This window comes from Amblyraja radiata, chromosome 18 (genome assembly GCF_010909765.2).
Source record: "Amblyraja radiata isolate CabotCenter1 chromosome 18, sAmbRad1.1.pri, whole genome shotgun sequence".
Taxonomy (NCBI): Eukaryota; Metazoa; Chordata; class Chondrichthyes; order Rajiformes; family Rajidae; genus Amblyraja; species Amblyraja radiata.
The window spans coordinates 13,325,940-13,349,219 of record NC_045973.1 but is presented as its reverse complement, the minus strand read 5'-3'; the positions used below and the strand labels follow the sequence as shown (position 1 = coordinate 13,349,219).

At 39.5% G+C, this 23,280-nt stretch overlaps 1 protein-coding gene across 6 annotated transcripts in view; it reads left to right on the top strand.

Annotated features, from left to right (window-relative positions):
- The window catches only part of cntn3 (contactin 3), a 1,582,783-nt gene that overhangs the window by 988,297 nt on the left and 571,206 nt on the right, over positions 1-23,280 (top strand). For all 6 annotated transcript variants that reach the window (XM_033036732.1, XM_033036731.1, XM_033036727.1 and 3 more), the window contains one exon: positions 8,102-8,277. In XM_033036732.1, coding sequence (XP_032892623.1) covers positions 8,102-8,277 — 176 coding nt within the window. The remainder of the gene's footprint in view (positions 1-8,101; positions 8,278-23,280) is intronic.

The window sequence follows — 23,280 nt, the reverse complement described above, 5'->3', positions numbered from 1 at the left end:
AAAATGCCTCTCTTGCATTAAATGAATGCTTCATAACGAGATCTGTCCTAAAATTAAAACGTGTGAGACAGAGGTAATTCTCAGATATGAGACATCATTTTCATAAAGTAATATGAAGGAAAATCAGCTGTATAAAGCCATTTGTTGAGGCATTACATTAAACAGAGTGGGATTTTAAATGGGTTACATGGGAGCACAGCTGATGAGAATTCAACTCATTGATGCTGTAATTTCAGCGCTGACCCTTACCTCATAGGATGGGAATAGGAAGCTCACATAGGAGATTGCTCTCAAACATGGACTTCCTTCTCCTTTTGACCCATGGCTCAGTTCTGCTATTTACCACTGTCAAGCTGCTAATCTACGCGCTTAACTCTGGTTTCAGTGGACCTATTCCTTCATTCCTGCTGTTATCTCCGTGTTTGCATCTGTAATTCAATCGAGCAACTGGGCTTAGGATACCTGACCAGCTCTAAACTATCTCTTAAACAGCAAAAAAAAAAATCTGGATCAATCTGTGTAACAGAGTCATAGAGTCATACAGCATGGAAACAGGCCCTTTGGCCCAACTTGCCCACACCGACCAACATGTCGCATCTATACTAGTCCCACCTGTCTGTGTTTGGCCCATATTTTCTCAGCTGTGTGACTATAATTTGAAATCATCTTTTTAAGAATAGATTTATATAAAGTGAAAAGTAAGATCAAATAAATGAATAGAAATCAATGGTTTTAAAATGTATAGCTATCAAGGTTATCCAATTGAACGATTTCACTTTGACACACTTCACTCATGCAAACTGAATGAGATTAATTCTTAACTACATTTTGTACGATATGTTGCATGCTTACTGTTACTTTTGCCATTTATGGTGATTTAATTTAAGTTTCCCAATCATAAATGTTCATTTCTTTAAAGTGCATTAAGCTTGTGACTCCTTGCACTCAAAGTAAACAATGGGCAAACAAGCATGATTACCTGTTTCACACGAGCATGTACTGCTGAGTTTTCCAACAGAATCATATATTTTCGTGATAAACTATTGAACTGCCAAATATATGACTTGTTTTAATAAAATGATTAAGGTTATTAAAATAAAATCTTGATTCATGGCATACTTAAGTAAGGTTTAGTGACGTAGTAAGGATTTAATTTTTTTTTCAGTTTGAAGAAGTTTGAAAGGATATTATCAGTGAAATTTAATAATAACTAAATAATTGATATTCAATTCAATAACACCCTCTCATGCATGTCATTAATACAATTAAGGTTCATAAGCTGCTGTAATTAAAACAAATTATCCTGCTCCTTGATTTAAAAAAAACTACATGACATGCATTTTCTCTAAAGGGCATAAGGCTATATGGGTTTCAAAACCAGTTTGGTGAATTTAATCATGAGTTATGCAGGCGTTGTTTTAAGAATACTTTTGAATTAATTTAAGACAAAGTGTAGAGCACACATCTGTAATTTAGTATTAATTGGCATTAGAAAATAGGTGCAGGAGGAGGCCATTTGCCCCTTCGAGCCAGCACCGCCATTCATTCTGATCATGGCTGATCATCCACAATCAGTAACTCGTGCCTGCCTTCTCCCCATATCCCTTGATTCCGCTAACCCCTAGAACTCTATCTAATTGGACAATTGGATAAGTTAACTTTGGGAAGCTGAAAGCATGGATGGAATTGGAATATGGGATGTTAAGTTGGCACCACAGTGTTTCGGAAAATGAGCTTTCTGGACATTGTCGGCACAGCTTAAGGACTTTGTGACAGGGCTGTTTGAAATCTAAGTAATTCTCTTGATACAGGATAAATATAAATAATCATCACACTGCTAAAATCAATCATGATGGTGAACTTAAAAATAAACAATGACTCATCCAGAGAGTTTTAACATAAATGTAATACTATTGCACAGAAATTGATCAAAAAACATTTATTAGATAGAATACAATTATACAGAGAAAACAGTGAGTTAATTCTCCTTTGGCAAATTGCTTTTCTTCAGTCACCTCTTTGGAAAGACGAGCGACTTGCAAAGAAATTGATGCGAGGCAAATAGTTAAGTATTGAATTTAGGATTGATAGACTTTTCTTCACTCAAGGCATTAAAGATATGGGGCAGAGGCAGATATATAGTATTCGATAAAAGATCAACCATGTTCTCATCTCACCAGTCTGCATCTACATTGGAACCTTGTGGGGCAAAACTCGTGCAATCTCATTGTAGAAACAAAGAATTGCAGATGCTGTTTTACACAAAAGTGCTGGAGTAACCCTGTCCTTACCCCTTCTCTTACATTTCTTCCTCTGGCTTTACGATTTGCAAATTTTCAATCCTTCTATCTCAACCTTCTTTAATTTCTGGCCTTTGTTCCAACCATCTGCCTATCAAAAAAAACCCTTACCTGTGTCCACCTATTATCTGCCACGCTATGTCCTGCCTCTCCTCTCTCCCAGTTTTCTTTCCCTCCCTACTACTAGTCTAAAGAAGGGTCTCAACCTGAAATGCCACCGATCCATGCTCTCCAGAGATGCTGCCTGACCTGCTGACTTACTCCAGCACTTGTGTTTCCTTTCATGCAATCTCACTCTCTGGTGAGCTGGGTCCTCTGGCAATCTTTTCACTTGCATGTTTCTAGGCAACTCTTGGCTTGTTATATCATAAGCAGGCCCCATTCTAAGTCACTTTAAAATTACACTCATTGTTGGTGTTTCTGGAATGGTGACTGAGCATAAAAGCAGTAGATGGTATGTTTTTTCCTGGTGCCCTTTCTCTGTTTCCAAACTGCCGGAGAGTCCGGATGCTTATATCAGCAACATATGACCTATTCATAATGAACAGGATATACGGTCAAAAACTATGATTGGAATTTAATAGAATGGTAAGTTTCTGAATAAGACGTCATATGTGTTGGAGAATGCATTTGGTGATAAGACTTTTGAAATTGGAAAGAAATAGTCATAAGGTCACAAGGTCAAATGAAATTAATGGCTACAGTTTTTAGATAGATAGAATTGCCAATGTTCAGCAAAAAAATCTTGAAATAGAATAGGTGTAGAAGTGATGTTGGATGCTGTTGAAGCTGTTTTGTGCCAAATTCTGGTGTTAAAGAGGATGGTGGGGGTGGGGTGGGAACAAGGCCTTCACAGATTTTGGGCGGCACATTGGCGCAGCAGTGGAGTTGCAGCCTTACAGCGCTTGCAGCGCCGGAGACCCGGGTTCGATCTCAACTACGGGTGCTGTCTGTATGGAGTTTGTACATTTTTCCCGTGCCTGTGTGGGTTTTCTCGGAGATCTTTGGTTTCCTCCCACACTCTAAAGACGTACAGATATGTAAATTGGCTTAATATAAATTGGTATAAATTGCACCTAGTGTGTGTAGGATAGTGTTAGTGTGAGGGGATCGCTGGTCGGCGCGGACTCAGTGGGCCAAAGGGCCTGTTTCCACGCTGTATCTCTAAACTAAACTAACATAATAGTGCAGGGAAAAGCAACAGCAGCTATTGGAGGTAGTGTGGCTGCAGTTAGATATACAGCAAGAAGCAAAATCAAGTGATTGTACTAAATTAAATGGGAACGTGCTCAACCTAAAGACATGGATGAATAATGAACCATAGTCACAAGCTGACACTTGTGACATTAATTAAGTTTGATTAATTGCTATCACTGAGATGGTGAAATTCAAAAACACCATCTTCGTAATGTTATTTTTGTAAAAATTAACCAACTTAGTAATTAGTGTTGCTTTCCTCCTCTTTCTGCCGCACCTTGGCTCAAAATGGTGCCTTATCTCCAGGTTAAATAATTCTACAAGATTCACACCATACCATTGTAATAATAATCACATATTTTGCACTATGATATTGCTATTCCTGGCATTTAATCATAACAATAAACATCATAAAATAGCCTCAAATATTTTCCCCTGCTGACTATACCTCAGACAGTATTTAAGATGCTAAAAAAAACTCTGATGAGAATCATTAGTGTTATGACAGCAACAGATCCATCACTAATAAACTGGGCTTTCTGCCATTTCCTGTAATTTAGAAATAAATTCACAATCGGGAATTTGAAAGTGAATTGCGACATCATATGAAAACCAGCAAAGGTAATTCTCCAATCCTTAATTGTTCTGCAATAAAAGGAATATATGAATAATCCTCAGGATCTTCCGAGTATTGGTCCATCATACCACAGATATCTCTATGTTGGAGATTGTTGGTGGATTCGTCCAAGAATCATAGAGCATGGAAACAGGCCCTTTGGCCAAACGTGCCCAAACTGATCAACATGTCCCATCTACAATAGTCCCAACAATCCACATTTGGCCCATATCCCTCTCAACCTTTCCTATCCATGTACCTGTCCAAATGTCTTTTAAATGTTGTTATAGTACGTGCCTCAACTACTTTTGGCTGCATGTTCTGTATCCCCACCATTCTCTGTGTGAAAAAGTTGTCCCTCAGGTTCCTATTAAATCTTTCCTTTCTCAACTTAAATCTGTGTTTTCTGCTTCTTGATTATCATACTCTTTGTAAAACAATATAAGCATTGAAGTGCTTCTGAATGTTCATCAATCTTATTTGCATTGTCTATAAAATGTAACCGCGAGAGCAGGTTCCCAGTATTGAGGAGCAACAATCAGTTCATTAAAGCAGCATTTTGGATATCCGGCAGATGACGTCCAAAGCTTGAGTCAATAAGTGATAAACAGTATATGCCCACACCAAAATGCTTAACAGTGGCCACATTTAATCACGAGTGTCGAGTCACAACACATAGACTGCAGTGGTTCAAGAAAAAAAGCTCTCTGCCAGTTTCTCAATTTGCTAGCTCTTCAGCTGTTCTGATGCCCCAAAGAGTTAATTTTAAAATTTGGGATTACTGCCTGGGTAATACAAGTCATGTCTATGAAAAAAAAATTGATAATGTGGTACCAATGTTATTTTTGGACATTGAGACATTAATTACCCATGAGCAAGAACCTTTGAATGGTATGTACTGCTGATATTCAGTTGCCAATTCTTGGGATATTTAAAGCATAGAACAAATGTACACTGTTCTTAATTCTAGTATAAATGATAGAAAAATATGATTTCTTCAGATACTACTTTTATGCATAATGCTCTTGAAGTATAGAACATTACCATGAATATCAAAAGGCATTTCACAATTCCGCTTTCACATCAAATATAATTTGTTTCTCATATTTGGTTTGCGTACAGTCAGTTATGATAGAAAGACTGCTTTATAAGTTAATCGACCTATTATTCGACACAGAAAAACTGACCTTCAACACTAAAACTATATAGCTTCTGAAGCATTTGAAAGTTGCTTTTATACAAATAATCATGCATAAATAGGTTTTCATTATCAAAAGAAACTGCCCTTTTCCTGACTCAATGGTTTTACAATTGCTGCTTGGAATATATTAAAACACCAATTCACCAAAGTGTTGCACCATCTATAAAAATGCTGCTTTTGAATAATTTATTCTTGATGTGTCCTCATGAATAAATAGTTGTTATACATTGAAAGTTCCACCTAATGTGCAAGAATTATAATGAATATCCAGTTTTCCTCTGAACAAGCAACATCTTCCCAAAATAGAAACTAATCATCAACTCAGTTGACATCTTGAATAACCAGCAGCTAAGACTGTTAAATCACTGTAAAAATACAACCTTATTTATGGTGGCACCCAGGAATAACTCCAAAAATAACCATCACAACAACTTTAAGATATTACATCCTAAATTGCACTTGGAGTTGGAATGTGCTCTTTCAATCTTCTAAGTGCAAAATAAAGAAATTAAATGTTAGGCAGACATCCAGCTATGTAGCTTTGTGGCTATATAGCCAAATGGAAGCAACTTGTAATAACAAAATTTATATTTAATGGTATGTGGCTGTTAAAAACTAAAATATGCTACTGAGATATTGCAGCTAGCTTTACATGGAGGATTGATCTGTCATGTGGTCTTAATAAGGAATAGCAAGTTATAAAAACAAACTTAAAAAATAAATATTCTACCTACAAATGTTGCTGCCTGTTGTTGCCAAATGTTACTCCACCACTTTGTCTTTTTTTGTAAACCTGCAGCTGTAGTTCCTTGTGTCCACAAAGTTGCGAAATGCATTTCGGTGCCATTCATTTTCCAACATGATGAAAGCCAATAAACTGCAGGAATCTGTATTATATACCAAAGATACAGCAATGTCAAAGGATTGGAGGCAATCCTTGTGATGCAGAGAAAGTTACTATAATATGCTGGTGAAAGGCAGATTATGTTACGGTTCACTGTGCCGATTGACAGGAAAGTACATTTCAATTGAAGTTACTTGCAGTAAATACAAACAGTTGACAAACGTTTCACTTTGATTTTAAATGCAAGCCTCACGTTGAAATCTGCAAATACTCTGCAAGTCAGGCCCATCTGTGGGAGGAGACACGGTTAACGTTTCAGATGGTAAAGATTCCGACTTCAGACTCCAACCTTAGTGAGGTGATACAGCATGGAAACAGCCCCTGTGCCCTTCAGAGACCCCGCTGACCATTGATCATCTGTTCACACCGGTTCCATGTTGTCTCACTTTTTCATCACTCTCCACACTGAAGGCAATTTACAGAGGCCAATTAACATGCAGACCCGCACGTCTTTGGGATGTAGGAGGAAACCTGAGCACCCGGAGAAAACCCATGCAGTCACAGGGAGAACGTGCAAGCTCCACACAGACAGCACCCAAGGTCAGGTTCGAACCAAGGTCTCTGGCACTGTGAGGCAGCAGCTCCACCAGCTGTGCCAGTGAGACATAGATGCAGCTTGGACTTGCTGAGTATTTGCAGCAGCTTCTGTTTTTGTTATAGATTTCTAGCACCTGAAATTTGTTTATAAGTTTCACATTGAAAATTATCGGCCAGTGACAAGAATACATAGACACAAAGTATGAAACCCTGTTTATTCCAGCAGGCTCCCCCTACCAACTGCTTTCGCCCAACTCCTTCTGCATCCATGCCATCTCCCCCATCGATGCATTTGTCCCAGATGTTTTGCTGCTGGGACCAGTCCACAAAACCTATCTTTGAGCAAACGAGTCCTCCCCACAACTCCCTGATCTCAGAGGCTTTTGAACTATTTTTTAAATATATTTTTCTTTTAACTATATTTTTAAACCATTTTTGAATGACTGATGCTCCAAGATATATATTAAAAAAAAACATTTGAAATGCATTTGCTTAAATTGTTTTCAATTTCTATTGAAAATTTCAAGACCGAGTAGAGGAAAATTAATTTACCTGCTCAGGTAGGTTAGTGATCTTATTTAAATGAATGACATCTTGTAGTTGGTGCAGAGCAGAGGGACCGGGTACAAAGTGGCCAGGACATGGTGATTTGTCCCAGACTTTGGGCTGATCCGGGTTGCTGGTACCTCACTGCCCACCGATCACTGATGTTCCCACTGCCCTTCTGTGGGTGGGGAGCACCTGGCCATCAGAAAACTAGCTTCAATGGGGCTTTATGGTCACATGTACCAAGGTTCAGTGAAATTCAATTTTTTAATACATTTCATTGAAAATTGTATTATGCCAAAGCTCAATCATACGCACGTACAAGTGTAGGAACAGTACATTACACTGAGGCAGTACTGAGGAATTTTGGAGTTTGCATGTTTTCCTTGTGATCGTGTGGGTTTCCTTTGGGTGCTCTGCACTGCTGTACAATTAGAACTTTGTCAATTCAAGCCATACCCCATACATTTGTTTTTTTAACTTGAATAATTTAATTCCTGCTTACCTTTAATCACAGCCAAACACTGGGCAGGCAAACAAATAATAGAAACAAGGAATTGCGGATGTTGGTTTAGACAAAAAGACACAAAGTATTGGAGTATGACAGTGATTCAGGCAGCATCTCTGGACAAAATGGATAGGTGACGTTTCAGGTTGAGACCTATCCTGAAAGATCCCGACCCAAAATATTATCTATCCATATTCTGCAGAGATGTTTCATGACCCACTGAGTTACTCCAACACTTTGCTTCTTTTTCCGGGCAAACAACATTTATATATTTGTCTTTTTTGTCTTGCAGATGGCAAAGAAATGGCACAGATTTTGACATAAGCTTGGATTACCGTTATAATTTGATTGGTGGCAGTCTGGTGATCAATAACCCAGTTAGGACTCAAGATTATGGAACCTACCAATGTTTTGTAACAAATTCGTTTGGCACAATCGTGAGCAGAGAAGTGAAGCTTCAGTTTGCATGTAAGTTGGCACTATTCCTTTCATACAATAAACGACTTCGGAGAATAGCCTTGTGTATTCGTTTAGATACCGTTTAAGTGTTATTTTCTGAATATGTACTGGCAAGAAAGAATATTGCCTGTTACAAATATATATTGTACAAATTCAGACATTTAGCTTGAATTTTTTGTCCAAAGGTTCTGATTGTCCTTTATGTTGATGGTAAGTGACGTTTCTAAGCTTTTACTTAGAAAATTCATAAATGATATATGCTGTTTCACAGTGGAAGCTTCAATTGAATCTGTTCAATAAGCAAAGATTTAATTTCGCACTATTTTAGAAACCACAAAATACACTGAGAAATTGCCAATCAAAACACTTTGTGAAAAACACATTTAAATGTTCTTTATAGAAATCTCTGTCATGCATTGATCATTGAGAGTTCGTTCCCAGTAGTCCTTTAATTATTTAGAATTTATATTTGATTTGGGTAAGAAAAGTGTGGATTTTTAGTGTGAGCAACTCCTTGAGCCATTAATTTATTTTCATTTTTTTAGACTTTGCTTAATAAAATCTATTTCCCAAAGCACGTCAAATCTATCTTTCAAAATGAAGAGTGAGTATTTTGTGTTTGTTCAATGAAGAAATCCCTGTTTTGTGGCTCTGGATGTTTTATGTTGACTCTAAAATAATGCATGGAATTAAGGCAATGTTAAACTACAACTATTCTTAAATTGCAATAAATACAATGTACAATGTCGGGAAGCTAGCTGTGTTTTAACTTCTTTCTAACAAACTGATCTTGCTATTTGATACAAATATGCTACCTTTCACAAAGTAGTGAACATGGGTATTTGTGTACACAGGATTGCTTGCGAAAATGTTTCACTTATTTACTTTTATTTTGGATTTTGCAACTTTGGAAGCCACTTCTCTTTGCAATGTTTAGGTGTTTTGCCAATGCTTATGAATTCAAGAATGGATCAGAAAAGATGATAACTTGATGAGCATGTTCTTTCACAGCTCTTACAGCCACTGTGTGTCTTGACTCTGAGCGAGGTGGCTTTCCTTCTGGGCATCCATATTGATGTAGTTTTGATGATGCCATGTCTCAAGGTTTTAATTTCAATGTAAAGTCAATCAATGAGGAGCTGTCTTCATTGGTGAGCACTGCAATGCCAGGTCTTTAGTACAAAATGGCAATGCTGATATTGTTAGTATTTCCTCATGGATTTGTGCTCTTTTATCTGGTATTTAATTCTCACTCAAGTTGGAAAGAAATGGATAAGAGAATGTCATATAAAATAATGTAAAGGATGTTAGATTTATGATTTCTCAAAGTTCAATAATTTTTTGGGAATCTCTAATTGAATCAGTGAATTTGTGAAAAGAGCGATACTTTGTCAGGACAGTTAAAAATGAACAAAGATCATTGTTGGCTTCGTAATCTCTTGCTCAATGTCCTAGTTGTATGTTTTTAAAGATGTGAACTGTCTATAGGATGGATTGGCGATTGTGCAACTGATATTGGGCTTTGAACCTCATTTATACCAAATTGTGAATGAATACATTGGCTCACCCTGCTCCACTGTCATTCAGATTTTTCCATCAATTCCACAGAGGTAGGGGCACAATCAGACAGGCGGTCACAATTTGGAGGAGGCAATTGTGAAAAGTCTGATTACATTAGATAGAGTGGGGGCTCCAAATATTATTGTAAATATTAACCTTGCATTTGTTTTATGTGAGTCTGAAGGTTCAGGATTCTTGTCACCCTTTCGAAATATAATCAGCAGAATGTATTCTCCAGTGTGGTCCTGGAAGCATTGATGATTTAGTCTTTAGTTGAGGTGTTTAACTGAGATCCCATTAAACAATTTCAAAGTGGAGGAAGACAGTTAAGTTTCAAGTTTATTGTCATTTGCACGAGTTCAGAGAGGCACAGGTACATTGAAAAATCTTGCTTGCAGCAGCATCAAAGGCACATAGATTTGGACAAAATCAAAACACAAATGATGCATAATTTAGATCTCTAGGGGCTAGTGGAATCAAGGGATATGGGGAGAAGGCAGGCACGGGTTATTGATTGGGGATGATCAGCCATGATCAAAATGAATGGTGGTGCTGACTCGAAAGGCCGAATGGCCTCCTTCTGCACCTATTTCCTATGTTTCTATATTTTCTATTATACGCAAAAGTTTAAAAGAAAGAAAATTTATGAAAAGCATGAATAGAAAAGAAAAAAATAACAAGTCCACAGAGTTCTGTTGTCAAGAAAGGATTCAGGTTATGCAGAACCCTGTAGTTATAGGTAAGTAGCGGTTACCAAACCGTGTGGTGTGGGACGTCAGGCCTTTAGCCCAACTGTAGCAGCAAGAAGAGGGCGTGGACTAGATGGTGGGGAAACTTGATAATAGAAGCAACTATCTTGAAGCAGCATCTTACATTCCACTGCATAGAGTTTACCATAGCAGGCTATGATGCAACCAGTTAGGATACTTTCTACTGGGCATCTATAAATGTTTTTTAGAGCATGTTGAATCTCTTCTAAAGAGATAGACAGGCTGGTGAGTCATCTTCATGATAGTATCTATATGCTATGCCTAGGGCATGTCATCTGACATGTTAACGTCTGGAAATTAGCAGCTTCTAACTCTCTCCATCATCCACCCACCAATGAATACTGTTGCATGACCTTCCGACTTCCTATTTCTGGAACAATCAGTTCCTTTGTCTTGTTGATATTGAGTGAGATTTTGGAGTTGTGACAATATTTCACCAGATGATCTATCTCTTTCCAGGACTCATCACCATCACTGATATCTTTGGTGAATTTGTAGATGGCTCTGGAGCTGTGGTTAGAGACACAGCCACGGGTGTAAAGATTGTAGAGCAGGGGATTAGTAAGCATGCAACCTTGAGGTGCACCTGTGGTGGTGGACAATGATGAGGAGATGCTCCAGATTCATAGTCAACAGCATTTATTTAAAAAATCATAACCTACTTATTATCCCTTCACCGTTGGACACAATGCTTTTACCCTATATTGCATCTTTACTAAACTGAAATGTTTCATTGATAGTAAAATATTTTGGAATATCCTGAAATCATTAAAAGCAATAATTCTTTTTAAATTTGGATTATTTAAATTGTACTATGCCCAATTGTTATTTGCATTGTGATATTTTCCGTCATGATATTTAATATTGGTAATATTCAAATACATTAGATTTAGATGATAAATCATCTGATGTAAACAGGATAGCATAAGGATTTGTTAATTCTCCAGGTCCCGTTGAATTTCTACTTTAGTTAATTTATTTTATGAAAAAATTATGAGGACCTGTATGTTACACCAGCCAATCATCCTATCATATGGGATGTTAACTGCAAACATTAGGGATAAACTATGCTGTCTGTGATTAAATCTGTGAAAATAGTCGAAGAACAACAAATAAATATTTTCAACACAGATCATAAACTAATGATTCCAAAGTTTGTTAGTTATTTGGAATTAATTTTCTTTGGTCATTTAACTTCTTCTTTGGAGCATTTGAAGTCATGTCAGGATTTTTCCATTCTATTTAGTCATATGACCCATTAGAAGTTCAAATGGTGCATACGCAGTCTTGTTGAATCTTAAAATAACTATTCGATATTAACATTTTCCTCATTCATTTTCACAGATCAATTAATGTGGAAGGTTTTTATATATAATAACTACCTTTTAAAATTAGGTTGTTTGAAGCTCATGAGTTGTCCTTTGATGTGATCCTCATTACTATACATGATTTGGGTGATTACCAGGCACAGTAATGTGATCATTTATTGCATACCAGTGAGCATGCTAGGTGAATAGGTTTCTCCAATGCATATGGTTCAGCAGATTTGATAACTGGACTAAAGAATATGTCTTCACTGGCATTTTTATGATTCCTAATAAAATAATTGGAGGAGCAGATAGTCATAAATGAATCACAAAAAATAGCCAACAATCAGAGAAGATGCTGGCAGTCCATTCCTTCAATATACTCAAGAAGGTCAGATCATTTCCAATGTTAAAGAGAGCCATGGGAACTGGGAAAAGGTTGGAACAAGACACTGAAGGACCAAGACACTGTTGGAAAAATTCAGCGGGCCACAGTATAAGAAAAAGGGGTAGGCCATTTAGGACTGAGATAAGGAAAAACTTTTTCACCCAGAGAGTTGTGAATCTGTGGAATTCTCTGCCACAGGAGGCAGTGGAGGCCAATTCCCTGGATGTTTTCAAGAGAGAGTTAGATATAGCTCTATGGGCTCACAGAATCAAGGATATGGGGAAAAAGCAGGAATGGGGTAGTGATTTTGGATGATCAGCCATGATCATATTGAATGGCGGTGCTGGCTCAAAGGGCCGAATGGCCTACTCCTCCACCTAGTTTCTATGTTTCTATGAGCAGTATCTGTTGAGACAAAGGGATGGTTGACCTTTTGGGTATTGATGCTGCATCAATACCCCTGATGTGGATGATGAGCCATGGTTAAATTTAATGATGGACCAAAGGTGAATAGTCCACTTTTGCTCCTGTTTTCTGGAGGATATTAGGATTTCTGGCTCTAGTGTTTAATAGATTCCTTTGCAAGAATATATTATTAGGTCTTGTTGATGCTGTTAATGTTGAATTTCTATTTCTTCTTGAGCCGTCAGCAATACAGTCAAAACAATGGAGCTTGCCCATCCTGTAAAGCCTTGAATATTTTAACAATCAGCCACACAATGTCAAGTACAAAACGAGCTGTAAGTAGGCCAGACCAGATGGGGATGCGAGGTACCTTGACAAAATAAATGAACAAGCAGCAAGATGACAAATTTCATGATTAATTTCTGGTAGGAGCCTGCAGTTGCTGTATTATGCTAAAGACTAATCTCCAAATTTGCCATAGTTGACTGGAGAATTGAATATCTGTTGATTACTCATTCAGTCTTATTACTAGGCGACAGTACAATCTTTATTACGTACCATTCTGCAATAGCAGGCGGTTAACCCTCAAGTAATTGAGGAGCATGTCTGTTGAAATAGATATGGCAGGAAATTTGAGTGGAATTAATTATCTAGGGCCTGTTGTGCCAAGAAGGAATTGTGCATGTGTGCCATTCATCTCCAAAGACAGTCCAGTGGTGCAGCTGGTACAGCCGCTGCCTCAGTGTATGAACAACCCAGGCTCAATCCTGACTTCCAACGCTGTTTGTATGTGGTTAGCATGTTTTGGTTTGGTTTAGCTCGGATTGTCTTGGCTCAGTTTAGCTCTGCTTCGCTCGGTTTAGTTCCGCTTCGCTCAGCTTAGTTTAGTTCAGCGATACAACATAGAAACTGGCCCTTCAACCCATCGAGTCCAAATCGACAATCAATCACCTGTTCACACTACTTCTTTGTTTGTTATACCACATTCTCATCCACTCCCTACATAGAAACATAGAAAATAGGTGCAGGAGGACGCCATTTGGCCCTTCGAGCCAGCACCGCCATTCATTGTGATCACGGTTGATCATCCACAATCAGTAACCCGTGCCTGCTAGCCCCTAGAGCTCTATCTAACTCTCTTTTAAATTCATCCAGTGAATTGGCCTCTACTGCCTTCTGTGGCAGAGAATTGCATAAATTCACAACTCTCTGGGTTAAAAAGATTTTTCTCAATTCAGTTTTAAATGGTTTCCTTTTATTCTTAGACTGTCACCACTGGCTCTGGACTCCCCCAACATTGGGAACATTTTTCCTGCATCTAGCTTGTCCAGTCCTTTTATCTATATTACTAAAAGTCTGTTCTTGACCGGTTTTGGCCATCTGTGCTGCGATTTCCGAGAGAACGCCGCCACCTACGGCCGTCATTTTTGGCCACCTCGCTCAAAGCCCCCCTCTGCCGCATGTGTGCCGAGGATTTTTCCCGTCGATTAAAAATGACAGAGATATTAATGTTTTTACAAAATTCCCCATTCTCTCTGCTGCCCCCGCTGGCGGCAGCTGGGAGGGATTATAAAATCAGGAAGTGGTGTGCCTCACTCACTCTTCAAGATGGAGGAAGGCAGAGGGTCACGTTTCTCTGAGCTGTGAATAACACTGAACACATGTCTACTCAAATGTAAGTGCCCTTAGTGGTTCTAAAATGCTTGCAGAATGTGTCTATTGGTTCTAAAGCTTGCAAAAAAATGTCTATTGGTTCTAAAGCTTGCAAAAAAAATGTCTATTGGTTCTAAAGCTTGCAAAAAATGTATTTTGGTTCTAAAGCTTGCAAAATGTGTCTCTATTGGTTCTAAAGCTTGCAAAAAATGTTTTGGTTCTAAAGCTTGCAAAAAAAATGTCTATTTGTTCTAAAGCTTGCAAAAAATGTCTTGGTTCTAAAGCTTGCAGAAAAATGTCTATTCGTTCTAAAACTGGCAAAAAAAATGTCTATTGGTTCTAAAGCTTACAAAAAAATGTCCATTGGTTCTAAAGCTTGCAAAAAAATGTCCATTGGTTCTAAAGCTTGCAAAAAAATGTCCATTGGTTCTAAAGCTTGCAAAAAAATGTCCATTGGTTCTAAAGCTTGCAAAAAAATGTCCATTGGTTCTAAAGCTTGCAAAAAAAATGTCTCTTGGTTCTAAAGCTTGCAAAAAAGTATCTATTGGTTCTAAAGCTGGAAAAAATATGTCTATTGGTTCAAAAGCTTGCAAAAAAATGTCTATTGGTTCAAAAGCTTGCAAAAAAATGTCTATTGGTTCTAAAATGGTTCATACTAGCACTCCAGAAAGCGCCCCCCCCCCCCTCTTCTCCTCCCCCCTCCGTCCCCGGTTGCCTTGGCTTGGGTGTGTCTTGAAATTGAAAGGCACTACTTACTGCAAATGGGGAGCGTGGGTGCATTGGCCTGAAGTTGAAAGGCATTACTTACTGCAAATGGTGGCATGACGTTGAAAGGCACTACTTACTGCAAATGGGGGGCTTGGGTGCTTTGGCTTGAAGTTGAAAGCACTACTTACTGCAAATGGTGGCTTGGGAGCTTTGGTTTGAAGTTGAAAGACACTATTACTGCAAATGGTGGCGTGGTTGCTTTGGCTTGAAGTTGAAAGGCACTACTTACTGCAAATGGTGGCTTGGTTGCTTTGGCTTGAAGTTGAAAGGCACTAACTGCAAATGGTGGCTTGGGTGTGGCTTGAAGTTGAAAGACACCACTTACTCCAAATGATGGCTTGGGTGTGGCTTGAAGTTGAAAGACCACTTACTGCAAATGGTGGCTTGGGGGCTTTGAAGTTGAAAGGCACTACTTACTGCAAATGATGGCTTGGGTGTGGCTTGAAGTTGAAATACACCACTTACTGCAAATGATGGCTTGGGTGTGGCTTGGGTGTGGCTTGAAGTTGAAAGACACCACTTACTGCAAATGGTGGCATGAAGTTGAAAGGCACTACTTACTGCAAATGGTGGCTTGGGTGCTTTGGCTTGAACTTAAAAGGCACTACTGTAAATGCACTTCCTGTTTGCACTGTATATTGATTTTAGATAAAACGCTACCACATACGGCTGTGATTTTTGGCCATCTTACTCAGTCCCCCTCTGCTGAGCACGTGCAGAGAATTCTTCCCATCAATGAAAAATAAAAGTGTTATTAGTTTTTAAAAAACTGTTGGGAATCTCTCTCCTGTCAATCACTCCATGAAAGCCACACCTTTTCCGGTGGGGGGGGAGGGGTTATAAAACCCGGAAATGTGGGTGTGGCTCAGTCTCTGCAAGATGGAGGAGGGAGAGGTCACGACTCGCTGTCTTTAGTGGCTTTGCACCCTACTTCAAATGGTATGAAACTGCACTTGAATTTGGTGGCCTTGCACCCTGCTAGAATTGGTAAGAAACTGCACTTGAATTTGGTGGCCTTATACCATGCTTGAAATAGAATTTCAAGGATTAGCCTTGAGTCAACTACCAGCCCACCAGCCGTGAGTGAGTGAGTTGCCAGCACAACAGGCTTGATTGACTGAGACGCCAGCCCAAGAAGCCATTTGGCACACAATTTGCATACTAGCCCTCAGGGAAACCAGTCCCTTCAGCCCATAACACCCATACTAGCGCTCCAGAAAGCCCCCCCCCCCCCCAACTGGCCACCAATATTAGAATTGGTGGAGAGGTGGAATATTGTGTTGGATGACCAGCTCTCCTGTGTGATGCTGGGACCCAACGGGTCCCACTTAGTCTAGTAATTATATATATTTCTATAAGACTGCAGCGGGCACTTGGACAGTGGCCAATTATCCTACAAACCTGCACTTCTTTGAGAGAGAATGGGAGCACCCAGAAGAAACCTACGCAATCACAGGGTTTACGTGCAAACTTCACACAGACGGCACCCGAGGTCAGGATCAAACCTGGGACTAAAGTGCTGTGAGGCAGCACTTCTACCAGCTACAACACGGTGTTCTCCCTCTGACTGCATGTGTTTCCACCATGTGCTGTGATTTCCCCCCTTATCTCAAAGTCTTGAGGGTTCTAAAGTTGATTGCCCCTGTATATAGTCCATAGTGTGTAGATGAGAATCTGGGGGATTTAATGGGAACATGGGGAGAAAAAAGTGGGAAGAGTGTAAATTGGTGCTTGATTGGTCAACGTGGGTAGTATGTACCGAAGGGCCTGTTTCTGGACTGTAGGATTTTTTTAAAATCTTGTGTCTCCAACCAAAGACTTTAGATTTATAGACTCTTTTGTCCATGTGACAAAACATAATGACTGATGACAAATAGTTGATGAAATATCATAACTTATATGTACATAGAAACACCAGACATAAGGTTATTGTGATAGACATTATGTTTATCTCTTTTCTGATTTGAACAAAATAAATATTTTCCTGACAATTTCGAATGATGTCAGTGCCCATTCAAAAGTATGTTTTACACTTGAATAAAACATTTTTTTAAATGGCTAGTAATGTTTGGAAAAACTCCAGGAATCTGAATATCTGCAGACAGATTGATTCATAATCATCTGTTGCTGCGTTATCTCTTGAAAACCTCTATTCTTATTTTTTTTTACATTTAAAAAGTGCATATAAGGATTGAACAAAAAGTCCCTTGTGAATTTGACACAGGCGTGATTATATAGACTGAATGAAACTGTACAGCTTAATTCAGCTCGGGTAAAAATAATTCAATTCAGATTCTGTCATCAGTCTTCACGCACATAGGAATGATATGTAGTGCAACCCTTACAATCAATCTGATGTGTGTCAAAGCTGAGGTGGAATGCATAATTCATACGTTATATTTTTAGAAACAAAGTATTGGCACGCATTAGGATAAAGGGAAGTGTTGTTTGACTTGATATTTCCAGCACAATAATAACGTCACTTAAAATATTTTATTTTGTTTGTTTTGGATTAGTTGGCACATTGATGGGAGAATATTAAACAACCTGATATTTGCTGATCGTGGGACAAAAATCTTACACATTTGCTTCCACGATCCCACTTCAAAGATATAAAGTACATCGTTACCTAGGATTGAAAGTTTATATTTTTATATGATTGTACCTTGCATAAAAAATAGGAAGGACATTCTTGCTATTGAGGGAGTGCAGCGTAGGTTCAGCAGGTTAATCCCTGGGATGGCGAGACTTGCATATGATAAATAAATGGTGCGACTGGGCTTGTATTCGCTGGAATTTAGAAGGATGAGAGGAGATCTTATAAAAAACATATAAGATTCTTAAGGGATTGGACAGGCGAGATGCAGGAAAAATGGTCCCGATGTTGGGGTAGTCCAGAATCAGGGTCACAGTTTAATGGCCGGTTCTCACGGTGCGACCTGGCACAAGATGTCACCAGAATGAAGTGGTCGTGGTCCAGCACGAGTTCCGCACGATATAACGGGGGGTAGATAAAGAGTTCCCACGGTACTCGGCAATTCTGTAATTTGTGCGAGTGACTTGGCCGTCTCCCGATCTTTCCCGTTAATCGTGAATGAACATCGTGGACTGTAGTGTAGTTAATCACGTGGCACAAATGATGTCACTTTTTTTCACACACTATATAAATATCCTCCGTTCGTAGAATTGGCTCATTTGCAGACATGCCTATACAAAGTTGGTTCGAGTACAGGTTGGTTGTTATTTTCATTGACGCGCTGTATGCATTAGCGCAACATGTGCATCGAAAACGCTTGCGTGAAGGCAGAAGGGTGAGATTAATTAAAAAGAGAATTAAGAAGAAGTCTCACTGGGTTAAGCCCATGTTTCAACGGAGACCTCAATTTGGACAATATGAGCAACTGCTTAATGTGCTGTGCGAAGAGGATAAATGTGCATTCAAAAACTTTGTCAGAATTTCACCCGAGCTCTTTAATGAGTTAAAGAATAATTTGGGACCTCTGCTGAAGAAGACTGACACTGTAATGAGAAAGGCATTGGAACCAGGGTTGCGCATAGCAATCACACTCCGCTACTTGGCCTCAGGCGATTCTTATAAAAGTCTACCTTACAACTTTCTTGTCGCCACCAACAGCATCTGTGGTATTGTCCAAGAAACCTGTGAGGCGATCATCCAATTTTATTCAGCTGAAGTGATGGAATGCCCCAGTACACCAGATGCGTGGAAGAGAGTTGCACTGGGGTTTGAAAACAGGTGGAACTTTGCTCACACATGTGGGGCTTTGGATGGCAAGCATGTGGCAATTCGTAAACTACCCGGAGGTGGCTCAAATTATTTCAATTACAAGAAATTCCACTCAATTGTACTCATGGCGGTGGTTGATTATAACTACAACTTCCTGTATGTGGATGTGGGCACACCTGGAAGTGTTGGTGATGGCCGGATTTGGAAAGAAACCTGGCTTGGAAAGAAAATGGAAGGTGGAAGAGCAGGCATGCCTGATCCAGAACCTCTGTCAGGAGAAGACAGCCCGGACATCCCATATGCGATGGTTGCTGATGAAGCCTTTGCACTACGGCCCTGGATTATGAAGCCATATCCACAGAGGAATCTAACTAGGGAACAGAGGATATTCAATTACAGGCTGTCAAGGGCCAGGAGGGTAGTAGAAAATTATTTTGGCATCTTGGCAAACAGATTTAGATGCTTGCTCAAGACAATGGAGCAGAGGCCCAAGAATGTGGAGAGTATAGTATATGCAGCATGTGTTCTGCACAACCTGATCCGAATAAGAGGTGCAGCTACTGGATCAGCAACATCCATCCAGGACGGATCTCTGATCTGCAAGTCTCTGCAAGTCTTACTGTGAAAAAGATTCTCAAACAATGACAATTAGGTGGGACGTCCTCGATGGACACATGGTCCATTGGCGATATTGAGACCACCTTTTTTACTCACCTTATGTCCCCTCTGTCAAGCTTCCGGGTTTACTGTTCGCAGGAGTTCCCACGGTACCCGCAAGAGTCATTACGGATATCGCACGGATATCGCACTGGCATCTGCGTTCATACAATGTTGCAACGCTCACCAAAAAGTGCTCAAGTCACTCTTGGAGAAATTCAAAAATGTTTGAATTTTCTCCCGACCTTACAAAGTTACACGACTACCTGCCGTTAGCGCCACGGAGGTCCTCGGTGGTCCACGAATGCCGTACTGTTATCGCAGGATTATCCCACGATGTTAAACTCTTGCTAAGTCTTGCGTCAGGTCGCACCGTGAGAAAGCCCTTTAAGAATAAGGGGTAGGGCATTTAGGACTGAGATGAGGAAAAACTTTTTCACCCAGGGAGTGGTGAATCTGTGGAGTTCTCTGCCACAGGAGGCAGTGGAGGCCAATTCACTAGGTGTTCTCAAGAAAGAGTTAGATTTAGCCCTTTGGGCTAACGGAATCAAGGGATATGGGGGGGAAAGCAGGAACAGGGTAATGATTTTGGATGATCAGCCATGATAATATTGAATTATGCTGGCTCGAAGAGCCGAATGACCTTCCCCAGCATCTATTTTCTATGTTTCTAATATGCCTATCAGAACATTCCTAAAAACAGTCCATGGGAAAAATGGCATAGGCCAATCCAGCTTTTCCATTACAGCCTCAGACACCCTAACAACACCGCTTACCCTTCTTTCCATCTTAATTCCCGCAAGGGCCTAATTCCAGTGACGGTCTTGAACCAGAAAGACGGCAACTATCAACATTGACATTAAATGATTGATTACCCCCTCCACAAATATCCCGGGTGTTGGGGAGGAGAGGCCAGGGGAGACATCCCTGTTGACCAGAAATATTGAGGCTACAAGAAGTGACCAGAAGCTGGGTATCCTGTGTTTAATAATATCTTTAGGGTGGCTCGGTGACACAGCAGTAGAGTTGTTACCTCACAGCACCAGACATCCGGGTTCGATCCTGACAACAGATGCTCTCTGCGCGGAGTTTGCACGTTCTTCCTGTGATTGCGAGTGTTTCCATCGGGTGCTCCGGTTTCCTCCCACACTCCAAAGACATGTGGGTTTGTAGGTTAATTGGCTTTGGTTAAATTGTAAATTGTCAATTATCCCTAGAGTGTAGGATGGTACTACTGTACAAGCTACATCTCTGGAGAACATCTTTCGGGACGGGACCCTTCTTCACAGTTATTGTGGGTGAGGAGGAAAGCTGGGAGAGATCCTTGTCCATTTTCCTAGAAGCAGGGGTGATTAATAGCAGAGACAAGTGATTAAGGTGTACGGATAAGGTAGACTGCAGAAACATTTCTTCATATTAAAGGTGAATAAAACTGGAGTCGATGGGTGAAAGATTTTGAGGGATCTAAGAGGAACCTTTTAGACCCAGAGTGTGGCAAGTGGCTGGAATGCACTGCAAAAAAAAGTAGCTAAGTCACTGACAGTATTTAAGTGATGTCTAGACAAACACTGAAATTGCTGAGGCAGATAAGGCTGCAGGCCAAGTGATGGAAGGTGGAATTAATATGAATGGATGCCCACTGGTCATTGTGGATGTAGTGAGATGAATGGTCTGTTTCCATGCTGTAGAACTCTATCTCTCAGAGAGAGAGAGGGAATTAAAGAATTGCTTGTCATCTTGATACTTTAAAATTCCTTTCAGATGTTGCTTGACATGGTGAATATTTTCACTATCCATCATTTTCTGCCTGTATTTCAGATTTCCGACCTGCATAATTTCTGTTTTGTTTTATTCCTACTAAAACATTCATTGGAATGTGTGGGTAAGAACAATTTGCTAAACACAAAATATGCATTGGTATTTGTTCAAAATTGGGAGTGTGGGTGGTGAAATGAAGGTTAAAAACTGGAAGACAAACCAGTTTTATTAAAACCCTTTTATTAAAAACTCTAATCTTTGCTTTGTAATTAATTTAGCAGCTGAAGATCCTTTCAATTTTACAATGTATTTTTCAAATTTCCACATTGTGGCTACAACTTTAATTGAATTGCTTGAACTCAAGGTCAAAGAAAGCACATTATATTTGAACAGGGCCCTTTAAAAAAAAAGAAGTGATTAAATGTTCACTATGGAAAGAATAACATGAATTAACACAACATCAGAATCCAAGCTGTTTGAGTGGAGGGCAGTAGAAAGGTTGGAACTCAAATTACATTCATTTGGTAACATTTGAACTTGGCCAACTGAAATGAAAAAAATAAAATACATTTGTCATTTGATGCATTGAACTAATATTTCAATCCACGTTTATCTTTTAGTTTCTAATTACCAGTGCTCGGTATTTTTTCGAGGCTTGGCTGTTTAATACATGAGAGATTGTAATAACATACTTTAAAGACTGTAATTGAGAGATAACAGTGAATGAGTGCTGCTTCGTTCTTCTCTCTCAAGAATACCAAGACTGGAGAAGTAGCTATTTTAGATTCTATTCAGGTGAAGCAATGATAGAGGAACAATTAGATGCTTGTTAGAAGAGAAGGGAGGGTCATCTGGGCAAAGCGATGGACTTCATTTGCTTCAAAATTCAAGTGCGGGGAGAGGTGGGGGGGAGAGGGGTGAAAGGGAGATGTTTGAAAGATTATCCATTGGTACATGTGTTCCTGCAGAGTGCTCAATGAGATTTTTCATGCCACTGCTGGAGATCCTCTGTCCATCGATCTTTCCGCTTGGTTGCTAGTGAGGCAGTGAACAAAATAAAGGCGAATGCTAATATCAAAAGCATGACTCATTGCACAAAATCAATAACATGTTGAATGACAGCTATGTCAATTTCAAGAGATTTCTGATCCCTTCCAAATCACTGTCAAATTAGTTTCTCTGAAATGTTTGCTCTAAAAACATTCCATCTAATCTTCTTATATTAATTGACTTGAATTCGCAATAAATTTTAAATCAGCTTTTGGCCTGGTTTCATAGAATCAACAAAAATTTATGATACTGGAAGAGACCATTTAGCCCTTTTTGTCAGTACCAGTCAAAAAATCCCACATCCAACACTAAGTCAGTAATACTGCAGACCATCTCTTCAAATGCATTTCCCATTGCCGTTTTTAGGTGACAAGGATTGCTGCCTCGATCGGTAAGCACAAGGATCAATTTATCCGAGACCAGATACAAAATAAGTAACTATATAGAAACATAGAAAATAGGTGCAGGAGTAGGCCATTCGGCCCTTCGAGCCTGCACCGCCATTCAATATGATCATGGCTGATCATCCAACTCAGTATCCTGTACCTGCCTTCTCTCCATACCCCCTGATCCCTTTAGCCACAAGGGCCACATCTAACTCCCTCTTAAATATAGCCAATGAACTGGCCTCAACTACCTTCTGCGGGAGAGAATTCCACAGATTCACCACTCTCTGTGTGAAAAAAGTTTTCCTCATCTCGGTCCTAAAAGATTTCCCCTTTATCCTTAAACTGTGACCCCTTGTTCTGGACTTCCCCAACATCGGGAACAATCTTCCTGCATCTAGCCTGTCCAACCCCTTAAGAATTTTGTACGTTTCTATAAGATCCCCCCTCAATCTTCTAAATTCTAGCGAGTACAAACCGAGTCTATCCAAATGTCTTCATATGAAAGTCCTGACATCCCAGGAATCAGTCTGGTGAACCTTCTCTGTACTCCCTCTATGGCAAG